Source organism: Anolis sagrei, chromosome 3, assembly GCF_037176765.1.
Source record: "Anolis sagrei isolate rAnoSag1 chromosome 3, rAnoSag1.mat, whole genome shotgun sequence".
NCBI classification, from domain to species: domain Eukaryota; kingdom Metazoa; phylum Chordata; class Lepidosauria; order Squamata; family Dactyloidae; genus Anolis; species Anolis sagrei.
The window spans coordinates 249,105,547-249,132,335 of NC_090023.1; the positions used below are offsets into that span (position 1 = coordinate 249,105,547).

Sequence of the window (26,789 nt, forward strand, 5' to 3'; positions counted from 1 at the left end):
AATCAGAGAAACCCAGTTCACCCTGGTGGCTCCACTACAGAACCTAACATTTCTTAATTCAAGGAAGCAAGAGTCTGAATCAGGAGTCCATGTTGCGATGACCTACTTTTAATCTGACAAAGCGTATGAAAATTTAGCGATCAGGAATCATCTCAAGTTATGCAGCCTAGGGAATCACTTACAAATGATACAAGTCCTCAGCATTTTTCCTTTGAACTGTTGCTGCTTCTTAGATCCTCTGAACTACCCGGTACACTTCACTGGATCCATAGCGATTGGGTTTGAAATCTCTTTGACATACCTTTGCTTTAAATGATCTCAAGGCTCTTTTCATTTACTGCATGAGCAAAATGATCACGGAATTCTCCCTCTCTGTGTTAATGTACTCTTCTGAAATATTTTTGCCACCAGCCGTACAAAGTAGAAATTTAAGACCCATGTCGGCTGCTGTTTAAATCAAGCAGAAAACAGTCTAATTTCAAAATAAGAATGCTTCCAAAATTCTCATCACCTTCAAATTATGACTGCATTTTGTGTTCTAGTTTTATGAACACTGGAAATTGCCTTATTCTAGATTAGATCATTTGTCTCTTCTGATAGCAAAAGCCCTTCAGGAAAAAAATAGGGTTGTACTCTATTCACTGACCTATAGTCCCTTGTGTTCACTTGCCCTTGGATCTAAAGTGAAACCAAAGGCTTAAATGTAATGTAATGCTGAAAGAGGAAAAAACAGAGTTGCACTCACACACAGGAATTTACCACTGCTCAAGTGTTGGGCCAACAGAGAATGAACCCAGGCTGTGCAATTTGTCCAATGGGACAGAACAGCATGTATATAGAATTTGTCTTCTTGTCCCTATGTTCTGGAGAAAAAAAGGAGTAAGAATAAAACACAAAGAAGAAAAGAATATAACAAAAGACAAAAGATTTAAACAATCCTTTGAAATGTTTGATTTGCAATATAAAAAACTGGCTGCACAGGGGAAAGCTGTGCTGGATTTCTCCATTGCACTAGCCCTAGGAGTTCATTTCTGCAAGCATAATACAATCTGCAGCCACAGTAATGATACAACCTGATTCAGAACAAAATATTAAGATTTTGATTTCTAAAAGAACACACATTTCTGAGTCTTGTGGATACAAGACTTTGCCATGCATTGCCTTTAACAATTGTCTATTTTAGTTCTGCTAATTTAGCAGCATGCATGTGTGCACTGATAGTACTTTATAAATGTACATATGGCCATGTTATTTTTATTTCTGATACATACTGAATTAACATGTGATCATTCATGAGTTTTTATGCTGGTTTGCCACTGATATGATTTCTTTGGGGTAAGGAGAATCCCACTTAAATGTATATTTAAATATTTTAATTTCATAAAATATTTATATATTTTATCTCAAGGTTTTCAGAAATTCTATTTCTGGCCCATGTTGATTTCACACATAGCCATTCATGAGTTATGTTCCTAAATTAAACTACTGTTGCTAATGTTCTACTTTGGTTTTTATTTTGTGTCCCCACCCCCCTCAGGGTGGGGGGGGGGGTAAGGATCATATTTAAATGCTTCTTGCAAAATACACATTTTTAAAAAAGTTAAAACAATAATTGCATGTTTGAATGAACCTATCTCTCTTTCTCCATTTTTGCCTTTCTGTATGAAGAACAGAAGAGTCCTGTATACAAATACCATAATCGGATTTAGGGAAATAGTCTAAAAATCTTTAGGAAATTAAATGGGAGATAATATGAACACGTGAAACAGATTCATCCAAGAAAGGCATGATTATTTTCTTCTGAGTTTTTCTCTCTTCTATATTTACGAAACTTCCAAAATGAATTTTGAATTCCCTTGAGGGCACCAACATACCATCAGGAGACAGGTAGGAATATTTATGGCACAGGAGTAACTAGGGCACATTCTACCTCACACAAATCTTTTTTAGAAATGCACCATTCAAAGAGGAAAGTTATTTTTTGCTAGGAGACAAATCCAAACTGGTTGGTTCTTCTGCAGTGCAATTCCTATGTTGTTTTTAAAGGCTGCTGTCAGCAGTGGCATTTTGAAGGCACACAGAGAAAAGACCAAATTGCTACTCTGCAGGCGTATGTTGCACTTAATACACAATATTTATAAATGCACACTTTGAATATGCCAGCTTGAAGTTTATGTTTAAGGTTTACAATCCCAAAAGCAACTGTGTTTCATTGACGAGCACAGTAGACTCTCAATTAACCGGCACCCATGGGGATTGCTAGATAACGGATAAATGTAGTTTCTGGTAACCTGAGACAGGCCCGTAGCCATGATTTCGTTTCGGGGGGGGGGGGGGGCTGAATTTTTTTCAGGGGGGGTTTTGGGGGGGGGCTGAGTCTGAGTGAAAGAGGGTCTAGCCTAGCAAACCTTTTGTATCATTACCCCAATACCCCCATGCATATGGGATATATTGAGTATGGTGATCAGATCATGGTATCAATAAACATAACAGTTTAAATAATGCACCAATAAGGCCTTTTCGCGAACCACCATGAAAATTTCGGGGGGGGGGGGGCTGAAGCCCCCCGAGCCCCCCCCCCCCCCCCCCCCCCGGCTACATGCCTGACCTGAGAGTTAACTCTTAAAAATAAGCCTAGCTAATACCACATCCATGCAAATTAAGACAAATAAAAGAGAACGTAATGTAAGGTAACAGTTTTAGTGTTTCACTGTATTATAAAAACAAGGGTTGTTTTTTTTTAAAAAAATATTTTCTTTGATTTTTTGTTTTTGGCCGGTTGCTTGAAAGTTCCCATTGCTTGGGTTCTAGTTAGCTGAACGCGGACCTACACTGCAGTTTCAGAATGCAGATTAAGTGCACTGAACTGAATCATATGAGTTTGCACAGCCATATAATCCAGTTCAATGCAATTAATCTGCATTCTGAAACGACAGTATACATCAGTGTAGATCCATTCTGAGAGTCTACTGTAGTTCTGTTCCTGGCTTTTAACTATGGCATATAAAGAATCATTGACTACATATTCCTGCATATCAGAGGCATTTTAATACTCAAAAGACAAAGTTGTGGTCTTTAATCTTCTGACCTGATTAGCCTCAGCTAGAAACAGTGAGATACACAATAGGGAAATGTTTTGATCCAAACATATACATCTTTCAGTGTTTAACCTTGAGCTGCATCCCAGCATAAAGAAGTGTCAAAGCCAGAAATGGATGCACATATACCTCATTTATGCATGCACAGAGCCCAAGATCTTTTGCTATAAAAGATAAAATAGCATCCACTCACCCCATTCTTCATACAGAAACCATCTGGGTATTTATGTAATCAACATTGACTTGGGCACTTGCAACTGCATAGAACTCTCGTCATATATTAACTTTTGGCTTAGTGGCCTACAAGCATGGATTCTAAACTTCTCTGTATTATTGCCACCCAATGCAAGCAATGTTCAGATTACATCAAGCCTCCTTGCCTTTGACATTTGGAAAGCATTACAGTACACTGGTTATCTGACAAAATGCCCTTTTTATCTCATGAACTAATGTGACCCTGCCCTAGTTTTAGCTGATTGCAAAGAGTTCAGCATGATCCCTGACCTGACCCTCTGCCTATCCACCCCAACCATTTTCATTGCTCTTTAAGCTCTACCGCACTACGAGTCAATTTGTCTTTCCACAATACAAAACAAAACAGCACATCATTTCTAACTTTCCCTGCTTTCTCACAAACTTGAAGTACTCCATAAGCAAGTCAACATGTTGGTTATACCTTACAAGACATAGACTATAAGACCTAATTTTTGTATGAACTAGAAATTCAAGAAAAAACTATCACCCTACAGAGACTATGTGAGAAGGTGATGAAACCCAGCTCAAAAGGAGAAAATTTCAAGGCCAATGTTGTTCTCCTACCTGAAGCAAAATCCAAGTACAAACAAGTGTTCTTGGCTGCCCTCCTCACCTCCTGTAAATCATTCTAGCCATTTAGGGATAGAAAGAATATTTGCATCTTTATAAAAAATGATGCCTTGACATGTACAGACACCCCATTCAAAAACCAGCAAGTTTTTGCCCTTTGCTTCTGTAAGAAAAAAAAAGACCAGAAAAAAGAAGAGAAAACCAGTACTTTTTCAACATTGGCAGCTATAACATAAAAGGAAAAGATGCTAGTGCAAAATGTTGTATTTTGCAAAAACATTTCTTTTTACACAAAACCTAACATTGCTGGAAATAAAGCCATTCCAAAAGTGTCTGCAGAAAGATGCCAAATTCCAAAGAAACGAAAAATTTGCCAAAACTACTGTTACCTTTTTCTGTGTGAAAATCTTTTGAAAATTTTCACTCACATATTAGAGCAAAATAAGCAAACAGCTGCCTTTTGCTTCCAAAACTGCCCTTTTCCTTCCCTCGACTCAAAAATAGCTGGCACTGCAGTAAGTCCTTGCTGTGAGTAAAGGTCAACTCATTGGACTGATATTATCTTCCTTTGGAAGAATTACAGATCTAACTGTCTTCTATATTTTAGAATACCATTTACTAGGGTGGTCTGATTATGTTATCAAATCTGAGTACACTTTACACTCCCTCCTCCTCTGGGCAATGCCCAATGAAAAATGCAAAAAAAAAAATCCAGTCCAAATCAGTGACAATTCTATGGCCCATCTAGGTGTGGCAGCTGCCAGGGTTTCTTACAGATGTTCACAATTTAAACTCCCACTTTTAGAAGCTTCTGAGAATGGAAATTTATATTCTCAATATATTGCATTCTTCATGCCACTGTTTTATATTAAAATATCATTTTTTTTCACAATTTGTTCTTTCTTTTCCTATTTTTGAGCATTTTTATACTTTCTGTGGCCCCTAGAGACATGAAGGTCAGAAAAGTGGTGCATCCCTTCAACATACTACCAACCAAAGTTGTGCATCCCTTCAACATACAATCTGTACATGACATAGAATGATATGAACATTTTTGATCTGGTAACCCAAAACACAGAGAGATGCCATATTATTAGAACAGACATTTTTAAAGAAATCATTCTAACATAAATCTGCTATATTGGTGTAATTCATGTATCTTTCCTGTTATAATAGTATAATTCTCTCTTCAAAAGAAAATTATCCATATTTGCAATTTTAATTTCAAGAGCTAGAATGTAGGTCATCACTTCCTTGATTACATGAAATTACTTGGAGTTAAATGTAAAAAAGTAGTATGAGTTATGTTGCTGAAGGAGAAATATAAAGAAAATCCAAATAATTGTATGACAACTTGACTCTCAAACAAGAATTTCTGAATGTGTAAGGTTTTAAATTTATTTTAAACACCAAGTATATTCTATGGTTTCTTTCAATTATAACAGACAAATCAGTGAAATGGCAATTTAGCAATTAGATGACTGCATAAGTTGCACTGACTCAATAGTGCTCCAGATGGAATACATTTCAGTTCATATACTCATGATTCTCTGTCATGGATCCTAAGCTACATTCATAAATGGAAAGGTGCACAACCAAGTGAAGGAATCCACTAGTGAAAATGGGAGAAGCAACCTTCACCAATTTTGTTTTTCTGTCATCTTCATGCTTTCAGCTGTAAACATATTTTGCCATGGTTTTGACTCAAATACAAACAAATGTTCTAACAGGAAATCAAATGGATTGTAAATGAAAGAGAAATGTTTTTACATACCAGCCTTCGCTGACTGCCATACCATCCTTGTGAGGTCAGCAGACATTATAGGCTATACAACAAACACAAGCTCCACTGAATCCCCGTCTGTAATGTAGAGAGATGTTGAGAACATATGTGCTTTTTAAAAAAGTGCTATCGCTATACTTCCCACAGTGAAAAGCCCTACAAATAATATAAAAATCAATTCACATGTGATTCCCCCCCTCCATTCAGGCATAAAATAGCTCTCCATCGCATGCAATTGAAGGGAAGTAAACTGTTTTCTTGACTCATTATGATGCTTTTTAATAAAGGCATCTCCATATAGGTGGTAGGCAAAATCTTATCTGAAATATCTCATAAGCCTGTTAACTGCTATGTCAAATTTATAGAATATCCAGACTTCCTTTTAAGCAACAATGTAAAATTCAGTTCAACAACAAAATCTCATCTGAATAAAGATTGTTTGACTTCATAAACCTATTTCTGCTCATGTACTTTCCCTAGTGATCTCTCTTTACAAGCTCAATATGTCAGGTTGTGGGACTTTGAAAAAATAGCCTAATAATAGATATTTTGGGTCAGGGTATGAACTGGTGCAAAACATTTATTGATTTACATTGCATAATATGTTGTCATAGATCTTTATCCTAGCCTTTAGTCTCTTATCTCAGGATAATTAATATAGTTGCCTTTTTGCATTTGTCACAAAAATCCTGTGAGACAAGTTAATCCAGGAGTGAATTCCTGGTCATAGTTCATTCAGTAAACTTCATGTTTGATAAGGGATTTGAAACCAGTCCTGTCTCCTCTAATAAAAAATTCTATGGACCATGATACAGTGGCATGTTGAGCTAAGCTGAGAAGAACAATAACTAATAGATTTAGACCATATGCATGCACACTTGCAAACTTGTTTACTTATGCATACTAGGCCTGGGTAACAACGGAAAAATTTGTTTCTAAAATCGATTCGTTTTTTGGGGGTTTTTGCGTTTCGTTATTTAAAATAATTACAAAATTTTCCTTTTAAAAAGTTCGATATTTACAAAATTTCGTAAATGTGAAAAAATTTACAAAACATTAACGAATCGATTTCCGAAACAATAACGAATCGATTCGTTAATGGCGGACGCGACCGCGAAATACGCTAAAAAACCTCCAAAAACTTCTGAAGCTTCCCTCTCCCTCTGTTGTTGACTGTTGGTGTGATATTATAATTTTTTTCACTAATTAAACAAAAAACAACCATAAAACTTGCCCCAGACATGCGGAAATAATAACGAAACGACCTCAAAACAATAACGAAACGAATACAGTAATGAAATACGAAGCATTTACAAAACTATTTAAAAATTTGTTTTTTAAAAAATTGCTCCAGAATGGTTCGTTATCATTTTGTAATTAAAAAATTAACGAATTATTAACGAATTACGAATTAACGAAACAAAACCGCCCAGCCCTAATGCATACACATACCTGAACACAAAATGATATCTGGATTACCCTTCGTGTATATACTGAATTATGTTTACACAAACTCTCTCACTTTGAGTTATGCTCCCCACCTACTTTATGAATAATATATTACTATATTTCAACAGCTGAAATTGCTTTGATAGCTATTGGCAAAAGAGAGGACAACATACAGATCATGAGCCATAAGATACAGATACAATTTTATGGCAAGAGTCAGAAGCACCCTGAATGCTGCTGTTGGCCAATCCTCATACCTCATGCTTGCTATAGCCACCATGCAGCTCCACGTTTCGATAATAGAGCTCAAGAGCGCCTCCCCTTTTACACATTTTTCTACTTATCCCATCCATATTCACAACCACAATCATTATTGTAGCACTCATATACAGGCAATCCCCAAGTTATGAATAAGATGAGTTCTGTAGGTTTGTTCGGGTTTGGGACATTTTTAATTGTAACTCCAGCCAACTATATGTATATTTTAGCTTTGGATAGCATAGGGGTTAACAACTCTGTGGCATTTGTTTTGCTGTCTGTGCCTTTGTTCAGAAGATTTCACCTCACTTTCTGGAGTTGGAAAAAATTGACTTGTTGTGGAAACAAGGGTTGGTGATAAAATTTAAGTAGAGAGACTTTTTCCCATGATAGCTCTTTAAGGAGTGAATTCCCCTTCCTAGAGGTAGGTTTCTCACACTTTGTGGTCTCACTTCCATTCTAAACTATGAGCCAATTGTAAGTTGGATGTTTGTAACTTGGGGACTTCCTTTATGCAGAAATGGTAGGTCCATGATCAATGTTTATAGAGACATGCATAATGTTAATGAAAATCAAAAGAAAACTTGGAAATATTGTTTTGGTTATACATTGATTGGTAGTTACACCAAACATTCACAACCGTATCCAGGGGAAGCATGCTGATATATAATTGATAAATTCAGGGTCATGGATATGCTACCAAAAAGCAAAGAAACATACTTAAAATAATACATACATTCACATTATATGATGTCAATAATAGTATGCATATGATAATTTGTCAACATCACAGCACTTAGATTCAGCACTTAGATTTCAGGTTCCAGTAACTAGAATTAAATGGGTAGCTTTGGGTTCATGTAGAAATCTGTATTGTCTGTATCTATCAGTTGCATGTCAGTGACCATAAAAGTAAATGTTTGGAAATACTGTGATGCACCTTTTCCTGGATCATAACATGTTGGCTTTCAGTTGAGAGTACTTAGTTTGAATGTCAAAGCCTTATTCTGAAGTAGTATAATCCGTGATATGCAATTTTCTCCTGATTTCAATTAATTCAAATATATGAGATGCAGAACTTTGAAAAGTTGCTTTTTTGTACCCTAGCTCCCAGAATCCCTATGTTGCTTAAGGAATTCTAAAAATAATAGTCCATCCATCCTGATATATATGTATCTGCTTTCTTTCAGACTTGGCGTTAAGGCAGTTCATAAAAAGGAAAAAAAACACACACACCATAAAAACACATATAGCTAAGAACATACAACACTAAAATTATAACAGTTATGAAAACAATAACAGAATTAAAAGCATTTAAAGGTTTACTTTAAAACAAAGATTGGTAACAGTACAGTATCACAGAAATCTATTTTCTTGTTTTTAAAACAACTAGTTCCAAAGGCTTAATGGAAAAGGAGCATGTTGACCTGCCAAGAAATAGACAACAAAGAGCCAAATCTGCTTCCATAGAGAATGAGTTCCCTCCTCTGTGGGAGCGGTCACAGGTAGTATCTTCTCTTGCATTTCCACCAGTTGTAACTGTGAAGATGGTGGAATAGAACCAAGTGCCTCTTAAAAGCTCAGTTAGACTCTTATAGTAAGATGTAGTTCTTCACATAGGTTGGACTTGAGATTATATAAGTCAAAGCCAACATTTTGAATTCTGTCTGGAAGCAATCAGTACAGCTGTTGCAATAAGGGAGTTGTCTGAACCCTGGAAACAGCACATGTTAGCAATCTGGCTGCAAATCTTTGGAACAGTTGAAGTTTTCAAACATTCTTCCAAGGCAGCTTCACAAAGAGCATATTATTGTAATTTGTCCCTGTAGCCCAGTGATTCTCAACCTTTTTTTCACTAGGGACCACTTGTCCAGGGACACCTTAATGAGGGACCACTCTCCAACATTAGTATCATAAGGGTTACAAATCAGTTTTTAGTCAACTTTAGATTCAGTTTGGTCATTTGGGGTGCTGTTTCAGAAAATTGCATTGGATAGACCATAGCAGCTCTAATTTCCGATACATAACATATGCCATCCAGTAGTCACCATCTGCTCACCAACAGAAAACCATATTTAGTAAGCCTCAGCACTACAAGAGGGTTTTGCGAGATCAGTCACTCTAGCTGCAACGGTGTAGTAATGGTGAGGCTGCAGACCATATTTTAGTTCTTGCGGACCACTGGTGGTCCATAAACCACAGACTGGGAAGTACTGCTGTTGCTATATCAGACATTCCAAGGAATGGGTGTGGCTGGTATAAAAATAGCACTTCTGGTTAGAGCATTAATTCATTTGGCTTCATTTTGCCTATTTTAGTTACTGCCAACTTTTTGAGTTCTCATAGGGATATCTTTCCCAGGGTGAGAATTTTACTCAGGAGCTGCAAATCATGCCTATTATGAAACTTGTGTATAATATGAAAGGTACTCTACCACATCTAGTTTCCAGTTTGTCTCTGTGAGCATAATTTGACTTGCATCTGAGTAAGCATTTTCAGTATTTTGATTCAAAAACAGAAATATTTTCTTCTGAGCTGTACACATTTTGAAAATCAAAATGTTTAGCCTAGTGAAAATTTAAATTTCTTAATATAAGCCACTATTTGCCACTATGAATTCAAAAGTGAATTAAATGTAGTTCAAATCAACAAAATAAAAATTAGGTAAACAACATATCTATAATCATAGTGATTAAGAAGTTTTTCTCTGTGAAATAAGTATCATGATTTCTTGAAAATAGGTGAAACAACCTAAAAACGAATGTTTTGCTTTCACAGCAAAAGAGAGTTTACAATTAACAGAACTCTAGCTGAACAAATACTAGTTAGCAAAATGGTTGTCGAGTAGTTGAACCTTGACTCCAAACCTGATCACGATCACAGCTTCAGCATTCCAGTGGACTGTACCTTCTGCACTTTATTACACTGATTAGCTTTTTCCACATCCATCTTATTTATTTATAGAATGCTGAGTCAAATATTAATTATCAGTGTTTTCAGAAAATGATCCTCAAAATATTGTTTTCAAGAGGTTTTCTTTAGGGTAAGAATGGGAAATGAATATGAAAATTTTCCCATGTACTAATAATCTTAATTGAAAAAAATGGATTCATATATCACTGTAGAATGTTCCAAAGAGTCTGCAAAAGAGATAGCAAATTCAGAGTTATTTTAATTGACCGTTGCTAACATCAAAGGATGAATCAGAACACTGTTTCCTGGGTATCTTTTCAATGAATGCAATCCAAACAACTAGAGATAAGTGAGATGTAAGGAGCCATCCTCTAGTCTAGTATAAAACAACTGCCACTTGACTCTTCTCTCCCAGAACTGCCTCATTCAATTGTCATATCACCAGAGTTTATTTCCTGTCTCTTTTCCACGATATCTATTGTTTTGAACCCAAGTATAGTTAAATTGTGACTTTCCAGATGTTGAACTTCAGTTCCCGTCATACTTGACTACGGACAATAATGATTAAGGCTAATCATGAAGGCCTAGATTATAAAGAAGGTTTTTAAGATCATCAAGGGTTGCTGTGATTTTATATGCTTTCAATGATGTTAAATACTCTTTTAATACTTCTATATTTTAAATTGTATTGCAATGCTTTTAGTTGCAAGTCGTTTTGAGTCTCGTATGGAGAGAAAAGTGGGATATAAATAAACATAATCATAATAATAAGTTTGTCAAGTGTCCCTCATTATAAGGAATGTCCTCTATTTGAGATCAGGAAACCCTATCCCTTATCAATCTGTCAGGTTTCCCTTATAAAAAAGGGTTGCCCTCTATTTGTGAGTGCGAAAAAATCCTTTTATGTAGACTTGACAAAATGTTGAAATCTCTTGACTTTTGTGGTGCAAATGCTTCATGGAGGCAGAAATGTGTGCACACTTATGATTGCAGACAATATGTTAATGTTACAGAAAAATCCATGGCTAAGTTCATGGAAATCAATACTTTCATTTGGTATTTAGGCAGAGTACCAACTTATTAATAGCGACTTCCTGATTGTCAACCCTGCATATCATGAATTCTGACTGTCCCTTACTGTTATACTGAAAACCAACAAGACAATGAGGACCATAATTGTTCCTTTGTTCCTCCTCTGTGGTAAGGATTTTTTTAAAAAAAAAACAAACCCCAATAACAACTGTGAACTGTCTCAAACACTGAAAGTAAATATAAAAATTTATATAAATTTAGTAAGATAAACCACTTTTGAAATAAGCTTTCATACATGACACTTAGGTTTGACCTTGGTAGATTCACATCAATTTCCCTGCACCGTTCTCTAAGTAACTCCAAACACCGTCATATACTGCAGACTTTTCCAAGGACAATATTTTCTCAGTCAGCCAGACAACAGATACTTCAGCATGCAGTGTGGCTTAAAACTGTACTACATCAACAGTCTATAGGTTATGTCAGCATTTCTACCCCAACATTAAATTAACAGCATTTTTGCACATGCTCCTCAGTATCCTATTAGAGGAGTGGAGAACCTAAACCAATTAATACCATTTGATTAATAATACTCATTATTAATTATAATATTCATTAATAATGTGAAACAGTATCATGATGTGTTTTTTTTAAAAAAAAATATGCTCACCTCCAAACTGATAAACATGTACTTTACGTATGTACTTTACGTATCAGATTATGGAGAACAGGGTTTGACTCCCCCACTGCCTGACTTTGGACAAATCACACTCTCTCAGCCTCACAGGAAGGCAATGACAAATCTCCACTGAAGAAACCTTCCAAGGAAATTCCATGATAAGTTCTGCTTTAGGGTTGCCATAGGTCAGAAATGACATGAAGGCATACAACAACAAACATTCTTGACTCACTCATTCCAAGACTGAGTTCATTTTCAATGAAAGTCTGTAAAAATAAGCAACACTGTTCTCACTTTCTGCTTTAGCATCCTTAAAATCTCAAGACATCCCCAGATGTTTTCCTTACATGCATGAAAGGCATTTGGCTAAACACATACAGAGATGGCACCCAAGGACTGAACAATAAAAATCTGATCTCTCTTCTCCTCCCCCTCCCAAATGTTAAAATTGCCCATGATCTTTCTTTCCATCTGCAAGTATTGATATTTACCTATCTAGCATAATACAAAGACATGTAGTTGGTAAGTAAAACTCCAAATAAGGACTCCTGTTCACATATTATGACCAAAGATACAGAAGAAAACAAAGATACAAAAATAACAGAATTTGGTTTCTGCTATAAAGCCATCATGGTCACAGCCAACTCATGCAACTGATTTGGAATTGCATTTTCCACCAATGTTTTACAAACATACTTAAAACAAGATGGGAATCTGCTTCGATGTCCCACCTTTAGACTCGATGCTGCCTGTACTTCTCTCTTACATATCTATGGTGATGAGGATGCAGGGATGCCATAGTTGCTAAGCAACTGACATTTCTCCACCACCCCCATCTGTTGACCAGCCTACACCTCCTCCCCATGTTAGGTTTATCACACATCCCAGAGGACATAAAATGAAGACAACACTCTAGAAAAACAAATTCTACAATATGATATTTAGCACAAGCACTAGCAACTTCAACTGTTTGCTGAAGAAGCATGTACATCGACATGTGCGCACAAACACACAGACACCTATACTCCTTCATTTCAAAACATTTTTCAATAAATGCATATGTTTTCGTTGCCCTCCATTTCCGACAATAAAGCTGATAGTGATAAATCATTTCCACCCTTCACTGATATTAATGATTCCGATACTCATTTTTGAGAAACGAGCAACGGCAGTTTTGTCCATCAGCAACTCAGTCTCCACAGGATTGTCAGCCAATAAAATCATATGAACATCCTCCTTACACACAGCATATTTTAGTAGTTTTGGAACACACAAGAGACAGAAACTGCCTAAGTAATGAAACAAAAATTGATATAACAACACATTAGCTAAAAAAGTATATCTTTTAATACAAAAAATCAATCTCATAAATTTATTTCCACTGAATAATTGCTTCACTATTCCAGGTGAAAACTGTTTCTTAATATTTCAGTTGTGATGCTCTTGCCATTGGTAATATAAACAATATATAAACATTATTTATAACATTTCTCCCACTTTTTGATATGTGCTATTCTTGAGGAGTGCTAGAAAATAATACTGTTTTTTTTTTCAAATGTGTTGAGCACCTTGACATGGTAAGATCTGGACTTTAACCTGTTCTCTACGATACTGGACAATGTTTACGCATGTAGTGTTGTAAATGCAAAAATAATTGCTTTTCAAAGTAGCTGCCCTTGCATTTTATGATTTATAATGCTTCTTTTAAAAGTGCATGCATGCTTGCCTACCCATTATATTTTTAAGTGCTTAATGTTTAATGTAAGAAGGAAATAGCATGAAAACATACTTGCTTGATATCTGTTTTATAACTTGATAAGATGAAAATGACTGAAAGATTTATGTAGACTTTTCAGTATCTTAAATTCAGGGACACATAATTTGTAGACATAAGTGTCAAAGACAAGGATCTAAACATGAAACATATTAGTATATTTTGATCCATCATCCATAGGAGCAATGAGGCAACACTATGCCACTTGACCTTCCAAATTATCTTTCCATAATTATCTTAATTCCTGTCTTATTATATTCCCAATATAATATATTTATACTATTCCAAACTACATTCTCAGTACTTCAACCCTCCTACATCTAGGAAGATGGATGCTATTTTTAAAAGGTAATTTTGAACTACCTAGGAATCTGACATGAGCGGTGTGGGAAGTTATATTTGCCTTAAAGATATGAAAGGTCCCTGGGTCACTACCTTAAAGTGCTTTTGTGGATGAGACTAAGTCTTCAGTAATCTACATGCTTTGCATACAGAAGGTTCCAGGTTAAATCTCTCATAAATCCAGTGATCTTGATAAGTAGGGTGGGGGGAAACCCTGGAGAATGGCTGCAGAATAGAAAATACTGGATTAGAAGGACCAGTGGCCTGAGCCTGCATTCAAACATAGGTCCATTCATCTCTCTGAATACTTGAATACAAGGCATCTAGTGTGGCTAGATCCCTGTTATAACAAAATTTGCATAATGGCCAATCCAGTCCTGATTATGGCCACAGTGTAAGAAACACTCACATTTTGTGGAGAATTTGAGTCATACGTGTGACCTTATCTTAGTTTGGTGTGCCCTGTGAGCAAAGTGTATTGGAAAGCTTTTACTTAAACCTAAATTTGACAAATATGCCAATTTCAAACTTACGGTCTGGGTCAGTGGATCCGAAATGTTAAATTCTATTGCAGCAAGTGAGGCATGTTTGTTGTGAATCCCTAGCCAGCAAAGATGAGACATTCTGGAAATAAACTGAATCAAGGTCAAACAAAGTTTTTTGTTTGTATTGGTTTGTGGATCATGACAGATGTGGGGATAGCTGCTTCTGTGTATCTTATGTATATACCAGCTTTTAAAAAATATTTATTTAAAAATGAACAAACTGTTTCCAATAGGAATGATTAGCACATATATGACATTATGACTTGGATAAATTCTTACTTTCTTTCAAAAGCTGACATTTATGCAGTGATTCCTTAACAAAACTATAACAACCACAGTATGATACAAGAGCATTGGAGGCAGCTGTATTTTCTTTTCATTCCTCTGCAGTAAAAACATTTCATTTTCCCTGGATAACATTTTTTTTAGTAAGACAAATAAATAGATTTTTTAAAATTTTAGTTTATTTTTAAATACATTTCCCTCTCTTTCTGTAGGTGTGTATATTTCTATCTCTATATAAATATAAAAATCATTGCTTGAAATCTTCAGAATATGGATTTTGCCCCATCACATCTGTACACACGAAAGGAGCTAATATCCACATTTCCCCTTTAATTTGATCTCTATCTCGATGTAAGGCATTAGTGACGTCTGGTGAATTACATTCAACGTGATGATTTTCTATTAAGGGCAGATTCGGGAGTCCAAGCGGAAAGCACCGGATGGGCTGTGCACAATTCAAAAGTAACCTCTGGTCTCTGTGCGGCAATTGCTGGAGCTCGGACGCCATCTACTGGCCATACTGGATGTTTTTCCTCCACCAAACAAAGCTTTTTCCTTCGGCTCTATTCATGTGTCAACCCAGTTCTACAAGAAACAAGATACCAGCTAGATACCTTGGAAAGGAATGAAATAAACAAACAATCCTCCCATTCTTCTTTGGTTTTTCACTCTAACCAAAACCATTAAAATATAATACTCTCTAACCAGCCAATTAAGCAACATCATATCAATTGCCAAATAAAAGAAAGGAAGGGAGGGAGGGAGGGAGGAAAGAAAGAAAAGACAGAAAGAAAAAACAATAAATTAAAACTCCACACCACACAGAGGAAAAACCATTTCATCATCTTATCCTTAGCTCAAATCTCCGTAAAACAAGTGGGAAAACCAAAAGGATGAATTTGTGACATTAGGCCTAATTTTCTTAATTGTTTTAAGTGTCATACAAAACATGCCAAACCACCACTTTCTAAAAAGATAGATATCTTATACCCACCATCCTGTACCCCTCTATCAAGAAACACATTTCTTTCTATGCATTTTTAAATACTGTACCCAATTTAAACTGCCCTGGGTGGGGGAAGGGGAAGAGAGATTTCCAACATTTTTTTCTCATATCCTTACAATGGAACATAAAAAAGCCTAAGAGTAAAATCATCATTTTTTTAAAAAAAATATCTATTGCATATTTTCATCTATGATGAAAAACTCACTAAGTTAAAAGCATACCAAATTAAAATGGGAAAAGGAAGGAGGGAGAGAGGATAGAGAAAGAGGGAGATTGGAAATTAATTTCAAATTCCAGAATGGTATTTTGGAAGGAAAAAAAATGAGCAAATTGTTATTTCTGTTATTATATCCTGTTAAACACCATAGTGGGTTCTACTAGTATTAATAAAATAGCATGGGGCTTAAAGAAAAAGAAAGGAAACATTGGTAGAAGGGTATAGCTGAAGTTTTAAGATTCAAGCTTTTTTATATTCTAGTATATATCTATTTTTTCCAAAATGTTTTATTAGGAAAGCTATACCAGACGCATCACTGTACAATGATTAAACATTACCTTTACAATTTATATTCACTTGAAAGTACAGAATAAATATATGCACATTTGAATTTCTGTGTGCGTGTGTGTGTCTGTTTGTGTGCATGTGAGCAAGGAAGAGAGAAAGAGGGATAATGTTAACAGTGTGTCTTCAATAGATATGCCTGTGATAGGTACCCAGTAAGTTTTCTTTTCCTTTCCCCACCTGTATGTTGCTCTTACGCCGGACTCTCCTTAATTATAAAGGCAGATATCTTCCAATGCCCTCCCCCCCCAAACCCGGCCCCATTTAACAAAATGCTAATGACCTTTCCTTTAGTGTAAGGGAGCCACAAGATTGAACAAATAAAGGATTTTTTTTCACTTAAGAAGCAGATTTCCGGTAAGCAGTAAGTCTCTAGCCTTACATCTCCAAAAGGAAGGAGAATTTACTGTGGCACCCATTTAAAGGGAAAGGGACAGAGAAGGGAAAACAGAAGGGGTGCAGGCAAACTGGAATGGCTATGAAGGAGACAGGGGAGGGCTAGGAATTTAGAATTGGGGTTATGTGGATCTGTGTGCATGGAGGTGAGAGAGAGAGAGAGAGAGACATGAGAGTGAGAACATTCAAAAAAGACCCCCTCCCTCCCCTACTGCAGTTTCCAGACATGCAGCAAACTGCATTTTTGTTGTCATTTCCCTTTCCCCTTTTGTTTTCTTTTAAATCAATGTACAGAAATCTGTGCCATGGTGAGAGGGAAAGAAGAAACAAAGCCACAAAAGAATGCTGTCTTTAAGTTCAACACCCTCCCCCCTCCCCCAAACGTAAAAAAAGATGAACGAAAATATTCGTATTTTCTGTTTTGTTTTTTAAAAAAGCCCTACAGCAGAAAAAAAAGCGCGCACGCAAGAGAGAGATAGCGCAATACACAATGAATTTACTTTGTCAGGATCAAGATGAAGATCCCCCATGATACTAATTAATATAATAATATTCTTATACCTTAGACAACATGGCACAGTCAAAGTCTCAGTTTTGTTTTCTTTTTCAGTATAAAAAATAATGATTGATTAACATCTGCTGGCAAAAGTCTGCAAAGGCACTTTTATCGATTAATGATCATCTGAGAGTTGGGCCCCTCCTCCAAACCAACATCTGGCAGGGGGAAAGCACAGAGCTGTATCCTCTAGTATCAGCATGCGGTGGTCTGGGGAGAGGAAGGGGAGAGGAGAGGATTGGGACCAAGGAAGGTGTGTGGAAGGGCTGGGGGCTAGGATTTGGCTGTAAAAGCTAGACATTTTCAAAACCTATAAGTGGTCTTCTCCAGGACTTCGAGGTAATCCGGCTTGGTTTGGAGTTTGGCCCTTAACTCGAGGTATTCACTTTGGGGGGGTTGGTGGTGGTCTGGGAAGCCCTTACCAGCCGAGAAGAGCAGGGTTTCTTTCAGCCTGGCGTCCTGCTGCAGGTCTGGGTATTGCATGCCAGGGGGATGGACGTGCAGTTCCTTTAATTTGGGCACTGTGCCGTAGAGGCAGTCCACAAAGCCCACTGTGCACGGAGGGGCTAAGGGTGGCCTCTCCCTGCTGTCTAGAACGGCACCACTAGGAGGAAACAGCACCACCCCACCATTCTTCTCATGATGGAAGACAGGTGGCACCAGTGCTAATTCCCCCATGAGAGGCAAACCTCCACCAATTCCCCCTCCAGGTGGGTGGGGGTGGGGGTGGGGGTGATGGTTGGTGGTCACTATGGTATTAAGTTGTGAACTGGACACAGCCAACCTCCACTCCTTCTCTTTCTCCAGCAAGGTCCTATAGCAGCTACTGCTCCCGCTGTCCTTGGCAGGGTCAGCAAATTGTTCCCCCGCACAGCTGCCACCTCCACCTCCCAGAAGCATGTCCCCGGCTTGCCCAGGCTCCTCTGCTACAACTTCGTCCTCTTCGCGTGGCTTGTAAATGGGATTGTTGCACATCTGGGTCACTGGGTGTGGGATGTAATCATAGACATGGCCCACTGGGGGTGCCTTCTCTGGGGAGGCACTGATTCCCACACTTCCTCCACCTCCTCCCTCCTCAAACAGATGGTGGCATTGCACTTGGATGCCTGTTAAATCAAGGGCCTCCTGCCGCTGCTTATTCCGGAAAGGTAGCTTCTTGCGCCGTCGGCGTAGGACAAAGGCAAAAAGGCCCGCAGCAATGAAGACTGCAGAGAAGAACAGTACGAGTAGACTGAGAATGAGCACAGAGAGAGGGACTGGGCCTCCTCCATCTGGAGGGAGCTCATAAGGTGAGGGACTTGTGGGGCTAGGGTGGCCAAATGCTGGAGGGGCTGGTGAGGCAGCGGCAGCATGCAACATTTCTGGGCACAGCATCTCCAGCTCCACAGAACGGATATCTCTGTTGGTGAGGTTCTCTGGGCTGGCACAAAGAACATCCCCCACAACAATGACAGAGCTGATGGTCTCGATCCACTGCTTGAGAGGCACTAGGTCACAGGTGCAATCCCAAGGGTTGAGCTTCAGGTCAATCTGTACAATGGCATTGAGGTGTTCCAGCACACCAGCCACCGGCAAGTACCGGAATTTGTTGTTCCTCAGGTTGAGCCTGGCCAAGGAGGTGCCAGCGAAGGCATCAGTAGGCAGGGTCCTCAGAAGATTGTCATTGAGGAAGAGTAGCTTCAGGTTGGGCATGAGACTGAAGGCGGCAGGCTGGATCTCCCTGATCTGATTGTACTCGAAGTACAGGTAATGCAAGCTCTGCAAACCTCTAAACATGCCTGGAGTCAGCTTCTCGATGTCATTGCCATTTAAGTACAGACTCTTTAAATTGGGCAGATTAATAAAAGCCCCATCCTGCACATAGGAGATCCGATTGTTTCCAAGATGAAGGAGATCCAAAGAAGAAAAATTCCAGAAATCTGAACGGTAAATTTTCTGTATCAAATTTCCACTCAGGTATAATTTCTTAGCATTGACAGGTCTGGGAAGGAGCTCAGAAATATTGTGGAACCCTCTTTCCTTGCAGTTAACAGTTAGACCCAAATCATTGATGTGCAAATTACAGGAGCAGCCAGTAGGGCATATGATGGGGATAGGAGGCCTAGTCTGATACGCAGCAACAGGAGCTTGGTTGGGCCCAGGGTACAGGCCTCGAGGTGTAGGGGGTGGCTTGTGTGCCCTGGGCTGTTTTGTAGGTTTGGGTTGTTTAATGGAAGTTTTGTATTCAACAGAGGAAGCAGTGAAGTGGAAGGAGGACAACATGGAAGAAGGCTTAGTAGGCCACGCATTCTCCTTGCTTGATGGCAGCTGAGGAACACCAATGCTGACCAGTTCTGAGTCAGATAGCATAGGACACAGTTTATTTCTTTTAATTTCTCTCAGGTCCTTACCATGGAAGTGGAAAGGAGTCTCACAGGTTATGTCTCCCACAAGGGCAGTATAAGGGATGCGCTCAAGCCAGCTTTTTAGCTGAACAATTTCACAAGTACAGTTCCAAGGATTCTCCTCCAACTGGATTTCCATCAAGCTCCTGCCAATATGGTCCAGCATTCCTCGGTAGGAAAGCACTTTCAATCTGTTTCCACGCAAGTCCAAGTGAGTTAAGGACACAGATTTAAATAAATTGGTGGGCAGCATGGGAATAAGGTTATCATTTAAGATAAGAACCCGAAGTTTGCTCAGATTTCGAAATGCCCCACTTTCAATCCGCTTAATGACATTATAATCTGCCTGCAGATATTCCAGACTTTCCAATCCCAGGAAAGTATCGTTTCTGAAAATGTCCAATTTATTTTCGTGCAGGTACAATCTTTTCAGAATTTTGAGCCCATTAAAAGCTCCTATCTGAATGTCTTGTAATGCATTGTTCCCAAGGTTAATAGAAACAGCATTGTTCAAATGGAGAAAACTGTTGGTGTATAATCTCCTCATAGAGTTTCTCTGCAGGTAAAGTTTGAAAGGTCTTGACCATGACTCCGTTATCTGACTAATATTTATAAATCCCTTGTTGTCGCAGTGTATATGAAAAAGGCTTTCTTTGACTTCACAGTAACAGGGATCAAAGCAAGGTTCCTCAATTTCCTCCGAGTCTTCTATCAAGGGAATAGGGGTAGTCCATGCTACAGCAATTGTGCTTAGAAGAATAATCCACAGCATCCTTCTTTTACGGGGTGGATCGGTTGTTGGAGACTTCATGGTTGTGATGGATTACAAAACTGCAGCAGGGTTTACAAAAAAAAAAAACACACAAATAGATTACAGTCAATCACTTTTTTTTTCAGGCTGATATATATGTATATCAACATTCCAAACTGATTAAGGGAAAATAAAATCATTAGATTACTTTAAAGTTCATTCAAAAAGCAAATTCTACATTGCCACACTTAACCTTGTGTGTGTGAGAAGGAAAGCGATATGGGGAAAACATTTAGCCATACACTGGATTCTTAACCCACCTATCCGCTCATCCATATTTAGGCTGTTTGATATAAGACCCCATAATGAAAATAGCAATAAAAACCTACAGGCCCTAGATTGTGAAAAGTATGACAAAAACCAATGTCCAAGGAACATAAGCTATGTAATATTAGTCTTACCTCTACTGCATAAATTAGAAGGGAAGGAAAGGGAATCAATGTATTTTATCTAGTAGAGATAAACACATCCAGTCTATAATGACATAAAAACAACTACACTTAACTTCCCAATTGTTTTGGTCCCAGTGGGGGAGTAGCCAAAGTGCCTAGTCCTATATTAGGCATTGTTGAAGAAGGGGACAAATAAGTTGGCAATGTTTCAGATCCCCAAAGAAATGTTCATAGCTGGGATTGGATAAATCTACTTAGTTTGCAGCAATGCTTGTCTCTAAACAGGAGGGAGGGGGGAGATGAAGAAGTCTCTTTTCTTCCAAGCAAGCAGAATGAATTAATGCAACTGGTATAGCAGCAGATAAATGCACACTCCATATTAGTCATTTCAGCTGATTAAAGCATTTAGAGATGATTAATCTTTGGAACGCACATGCCTGTGTTGTCCCATATCCATGGGGGGAAGTGACAATTGAAGGCTAAGGATTCAAAAGGCTGATGGTGAATGTGTGTGTTTGTGTGTAGGGGATTCTTTGAACTAGGATGTCTGGTGGCTGTAGGACTACCCATGAGTGATCCATTGGAAGAAAGGAGGAGAGGAGAAAGACCGAAAGTAAGACAAAGACACCCTTTATACAGGAAAAATAACTACCACTTTACTGTCAAAGGCTGACAAAAGAATCAACTTAGGGGATGTTGATTGGTACCTTCTGAGCCTACACGTCTTCCTTCATTGGGGGAAGGGATCTTTCTTTCCTCACTCTTTTTCTCAAATCATTCCAACACAAAAGGAGTAAATCACGGTTTGCTACTCGCTTTGCAGCCCTACTTGCTGTTGGCCATTCAAAGGATTCGCCAGAGTCCTGGCATTTAGTTCCTTCTTTGTAGCAAAGCAGCTTCACAGATATGGATTATCTTGCACTCTCTCCATGCAAGGGAAGGGAATTCCTCCTTCCCAGTAGGACAAAAGAAAACCCCAAATAAGAAAAGGACATATGTATGGGAAGATAAATAAGCAGGGAGAAGGTTTACATATTTTAGTAAAATAAAACCAAGGGGAATTAATCTGAAAATGCAAGAAAACCAGAGCAGTCGGTTGGAAAACACCAGCTATGCTTCAAATGAATAAGAGGAGAATAAGGGAAGTCTTATTTAGGCATTTGCTTTTTTTCCCTTTGTTTGGTTGTAGACACATATCTGCCCCTTAAGTTCTTTTCAGCAAACACACACACACACACGCATACACAATGTTCTATCCAGTGGAAAAAAGGGGTGGATGGAGAGAGAAATCCAGAAAGAGGTTGTACTTACCGGCTTGAAGGAGAGATTTCAGCACATTTGGAGAGGAAGGAAAAAAAGGCAAACCCATATATATGTATAAATAATATACATATAAACACACATATAGAAAATTAAGAGGATATCTTTTACAAAAAAAATGATTGCTGGTTTCTCCCTTTCTCTCTGTTCTGGTTCTATACTCCTGCTGAGGGCTGAGGCAAAAGGAAAGGGGGGGCGAGCAAGCAAAGATGAGACGTGCTAGGAATGCAATGAGCTTCTTTAGGATGCAGAGATGCTGCCTGGCAGAGTCAATGGAGGAGGGAGACGAAGGGGGCTGCTGCAGGCTCCTAGTTCTGCTGCCGCTGCCACCACCTTCCCTGGGTACCACCAGCGCATCTTCAAAAAAGGAAGGAGAGAAGGTCTGTGGCAGGCAGAAGACCCAGTCTAGGGCATCTCCCTATTTGCTGCTACTTCTTCCTCCCTGTGTATGTGTGTGTGTGCCTCTCTGTGTGCCTTGTTGCCCCTGGATCAGGCTTCTTGCTCCCCACGTCATGAATCCCAGCTTCAAGGAAGAGGAACAAATGTAGGAGGACGCGCTTGGCACCAGGTCGGGGGCGCGCGCATGGGAAGCCCTGACTGTACAGGGTTTGCCACCCCCTTCCTTTCTCTCTTTCTTTGTGAGGGGGAGGGGGAGGATGAGTTAGGGGGAGGGAGGGGTGGGGGAATCCAAGATGACTTGGGGGGAAAGGAGGAGTAGCCAAAAGAGAAGTGATCATTCATGGGTGAGGGTGGTCACATCCCTCCTTCCTCCTGTGAGTGAATGGGGGTTAGGGGGGGTTTATAAAGAAGGTATATATATCTATATGGAATGTACCCTGGGCTGGGCTGCTAAATGTGCAAATTTAGCAAATCCTTGAGAGCTGCAGCCATTAAGAGGAAGGATACCCGCCCCCTGTATGCAGCCAAGAAGGAGCCTTCTCTAATTTTAGGAAGTCTGAGGTCTAGTTAGCTACTCTAGCTCTATCTCCAGCCACAGCCTGCAGTTCTCCATCACACCTAATCCTGTCCCAGCAGAGGAAACAAAAGGAAAAGGCATCTTGAGGTGGAGCAGAACTTGGATAGGATGAGATCCTCTCTTCTTTCTTGACTCTCTCCCATCTACCCCACCCCCCTCTTTCTACTCCTCCTCCCAGCTGAAAAGCTTCGAGTCCACCTCTGACTCGACCTAACAGGCACCTGTTTCCTTGCAAGCGTTTTTTTTTAAGCTCCCAGCCAAGTGTCAGAAGTGCTTGGGTGACAAGGGAGCGTCTAACATCCCATCTTGCCACAAAGAAGAAAAGAGGGACGTGATCTTAACCCCTTCACTCCTTCACCAGCCCTCCCATTATCACATCTCCCTCTTTTTTCTCCTCCTCTTTTTGAATTTCCTTGCTCCCCCACCTGCCCACACCTTACTGGCTTCCATATATCACCTGGCACAAGACAAGGAGAAATCTACTGCTCTAATTTCAGCCTGGATCCAAGAAGAGGACAACAAAGAATCCCCAAAAGGTAACTGAACCCATTTTAATTCTTTCTCTAGAAGCAAAGGGTTAATTTTTTGTAAAGTTTGTAAAGGGTGGGTCATCTCCTCACAAGAGCCATCCTGAGGGACCACCAGAAGGAAGGTGCTGTCAGCAATCCAGGCTAACTTGGCAAGTTTGCTTAATGTCAGGTGCAGGTTTATTGTCCTCCTATAGGACAGGTATGAGCAAATTTTCACCCTCCATGTGTTTTGGACTTAGAATCATAGAGTTGGAAGAGACCTCATGTGCTATCTAGTCCAACCCCCTGCCAAGAAGCAGGAAAATTCCAATTCAGAGTGCCCCCAACAGATGGCCATCCAGCCTCTGCTTAAAAGCCTCCAAAGAAGGAGCCTCCACCACACTCTGGGGCAGAGAGTTCCACTGCTGAACAGCTCTCACAGTTAGGAAGCTCTTCCTAATGTTCAGATGGAATCTCCTTTCTTGTAGTTTGAAGCCATTGCTCCAAGTCCTAGTCTCCAGAGCAGCAGAAAACATTCTTGCTCGCTCCTCTCTATGGATTCTCCTCACATATTTATCCCAGCCTTCTCTTCTGGAGGCTAAACATGCACAACTGTTAGGAATTGTGGGAGTTGAAGTTCAAGAAACCAGGAGAGAGGGCCAAAGTTTGCCCATGCCTGCCTTATGAGCTTTCCAATCCACCCTTTCCCTCAAATCCCTTTGGAGAAAGGACATCCTGCCTCAAAAGGGGGTTGGACTGCTGGGTGGCCCTGGTGATCTCTCCCTGTTCTAGGATTTGAATGTTCCTCTCTGCTCTTGGAAACAGACTGTTAGGAATTGTGGGAGTTGAAGTCCAAAACACCTGGAGAGAGGGGCAAAGTTTGCCCAATAAGCTTTCCAAATCATCCTTTCTCCCCAAATCCCTTTGGAGAGAGGACATCTTGCCCCAAAAAGGGGTTGGTCTGCTGGGTGGCCCTGGTGATCTCTTCCAGTTCTAATTGTCATGCTTGCTCTTGGAAATGGGCTTCACTGAGAGCAGGCACAAAAGCGTGAGGGTGTGGATGTCGAAAGGCAAGAGCTCCCGCTTCAGGTGGTTTGGGGGGGGGGGCTGCTTGGCGGTCCCCGAAGGCGGGCAGAGAGAGAAGGCGACAGGCAGGTAGGCCTCCGCGAGAGTCGGCCGCACTCCTGGCGGGGAGGGAGCCCCGATCCCCATCGTGTGCGGGATGGCAGCCCGGTTGTTGGACGAAGAAGAAGGAACCTGGCAAGGGGCCGGCCAAGCCCCTCCTCCTCCTCCTCCTGGCAGCAATGGTCTGCCTTGTCGCGAAGGCGAAGCGACGCCAATCTCCTCCCTGGAAGCCGCGTTTGGGGAGGGGGCGCTTGGCTTCTCCGTCGGGGGTGATGATGGGTGCCATTGTGGGGGAACTTGGGAGAGTGTTTGTTTAGCTAAGCAGAGGGGTTTCTTTTGGGAGGGAAGGACAACAGGAAGGAAGGCAGGAGAATCCGACCAAGCTCAGTACCATCAAGGAGGAGGCAAAGCGTTTGGCAGCGAGTGCGGAGCTCTTTGTATAGTCGATTCGGTTGAGATGGATCCCATTCCAGTGGGGACGGGGACCTTCTCCTCTGACATAACACAACACAGAGGAGGAGGAGGAGGAGGAGGAGGAGGAGGAGGAAACAACCCCACCCCAACAAACAATCAAAAAACCAACCCCCCACCAGCTCATTCCTAAAAGCAAACGAAGGAAGGAAGGGCGGCGAATACCTAAAGCGAGGCTCCGGCTGCAAAGAAGGGGTGTCAGGGTCTCGTCGGGCGAGGCTCCGTCGCTGACGCAGCCGCTTCTCCTCCTCCTCCTCCGCCTCCTCCTCCTCCCTCTTCCCGGCCGGGAAGCTCCATCCGGAGGGAGAGAGGACCCCGGCGCCTCCGCCCGGTGCCCGTCAGCCTCGCCCGAGCCCCTCCGCCTTCATGCTAAGGGAGCCGCTCCTGCTCCTGCCGCGTGGAGGATGAAACCCGCTCCCCAGGCGCCTCGGATTCCCCGAGTTGGGCTCAGGAGGAGGAGGAGGAAGAAAGAGAAGAGCCCCGTCCGCGAAGGCACCGGCTGGGGGTACCAATCCGGAGCCCAGCGGGTCATGGCGCGTCGCGGAGGGCGAAGAGGCCTTCCCGACGCCCCCCTCTCGCCCCGGGCTTCCTCGGGAGGAGGGTCGGAGCCTGGAGGGAAGGGGAAGCAAGAGGAGGGGGGAACGGAAGGGGCGGCGGAGGAGGAGGAGGGGTCCCGGCCGCTCCCTCCGAAGGGCTCTCCGGTAGCATCGGGGCGGCGGGATGGCCGGCTTCTCCCGCGCGCTCCTTCTCCGGCGAAAGAGGAGGCAGGGAAAGGAGGAGGAGGAGGAGGAGGTGGGACATCGCCGCTCAGCCTCCTCGGCCTCCCGCACGGCGCCGCCGCATCCTTCCTCCAAGGGGAGGGGGGCTCCGAGGAGGAGGAGGAGAAAGAGGAGAGGCGCCGGCGAGGGGAGAGCCTGCCCACAGGTCCAGCTCCTCAGCCCCGCTTCAGAATGGCTCCAAGGAGGAAGGGGGACCCTGAAGAAGGAGGGAAGGAGGGAGGGAGGGAGGGAGGAGAGAAGGAGAGAGAGAGAGAGAGAGTTTGCTGCAGTCTTTCGTTGTGCCAGTCCAGCGGTTGGAAGTGAGGAAGCCTCCACACTTCTGCAAGGTTCTCCAAACTCTGCTCTTCCAGGTGTTTTGGACTTCATTGTGCTTGAAACAACCGTCTTCCTTTGCGACCCTCAGGTGGGCGGCATCTCTGGGAACCTCTACAACACTGAGAATTTAATGTAGTTTGACACCGCTTTAACTGCCAGGCCCAATGCCATGGAATCCTGGGAGTTGTAGTTTGGTGAGTCACT

General features: G+C 40.8%; 1 protein-coding gene across 7 annotated transcripts in view; it reads right to left on the reverse strand.

The window, feature by feature from the left end:
* SLITRK3 (SLIT and NTRK like family member 3) overlaps positions 1 to 26,399 on the reverse strand; it is a 43,866-nt gene extending 17,467 nt beyond the window's left edge. For 2 of the 7 annotated variants that reach the window (XR_009631005.2, XR_009631004.2), the window contains exons 1-3: positions 25,657 to 26,399; positions 17,926 to 20,718; positions 5,698 to 5,784 (exon numbers count right to left, since the gene is read on the reverse strand). Coding sequence is in view for 5 of the 7 variants with exons in the window: in XM_060767579.2 (XP_060623562.1) it covers positions 17,807 to 20,698 (2,892 nt within the window). In the remaining 2 variants the exon portion in view is untranslated. Of the gene's footprint in view, positions 1 to 5,697; positions 5,785 to 13,361; positions 15,684 to 16,475; positions 20,719 to 22,401; positions 23,045 to 25,656 lie in introns of those variants that run through there. The other 5 variants (XM_060767584.2, XM_060767583.2, XM_060767581.2 and 2 more) reach the window with 5 other exon arrangements.
* Positions 26,400 to 26,789: the final 390 nt, after the last annotated feature.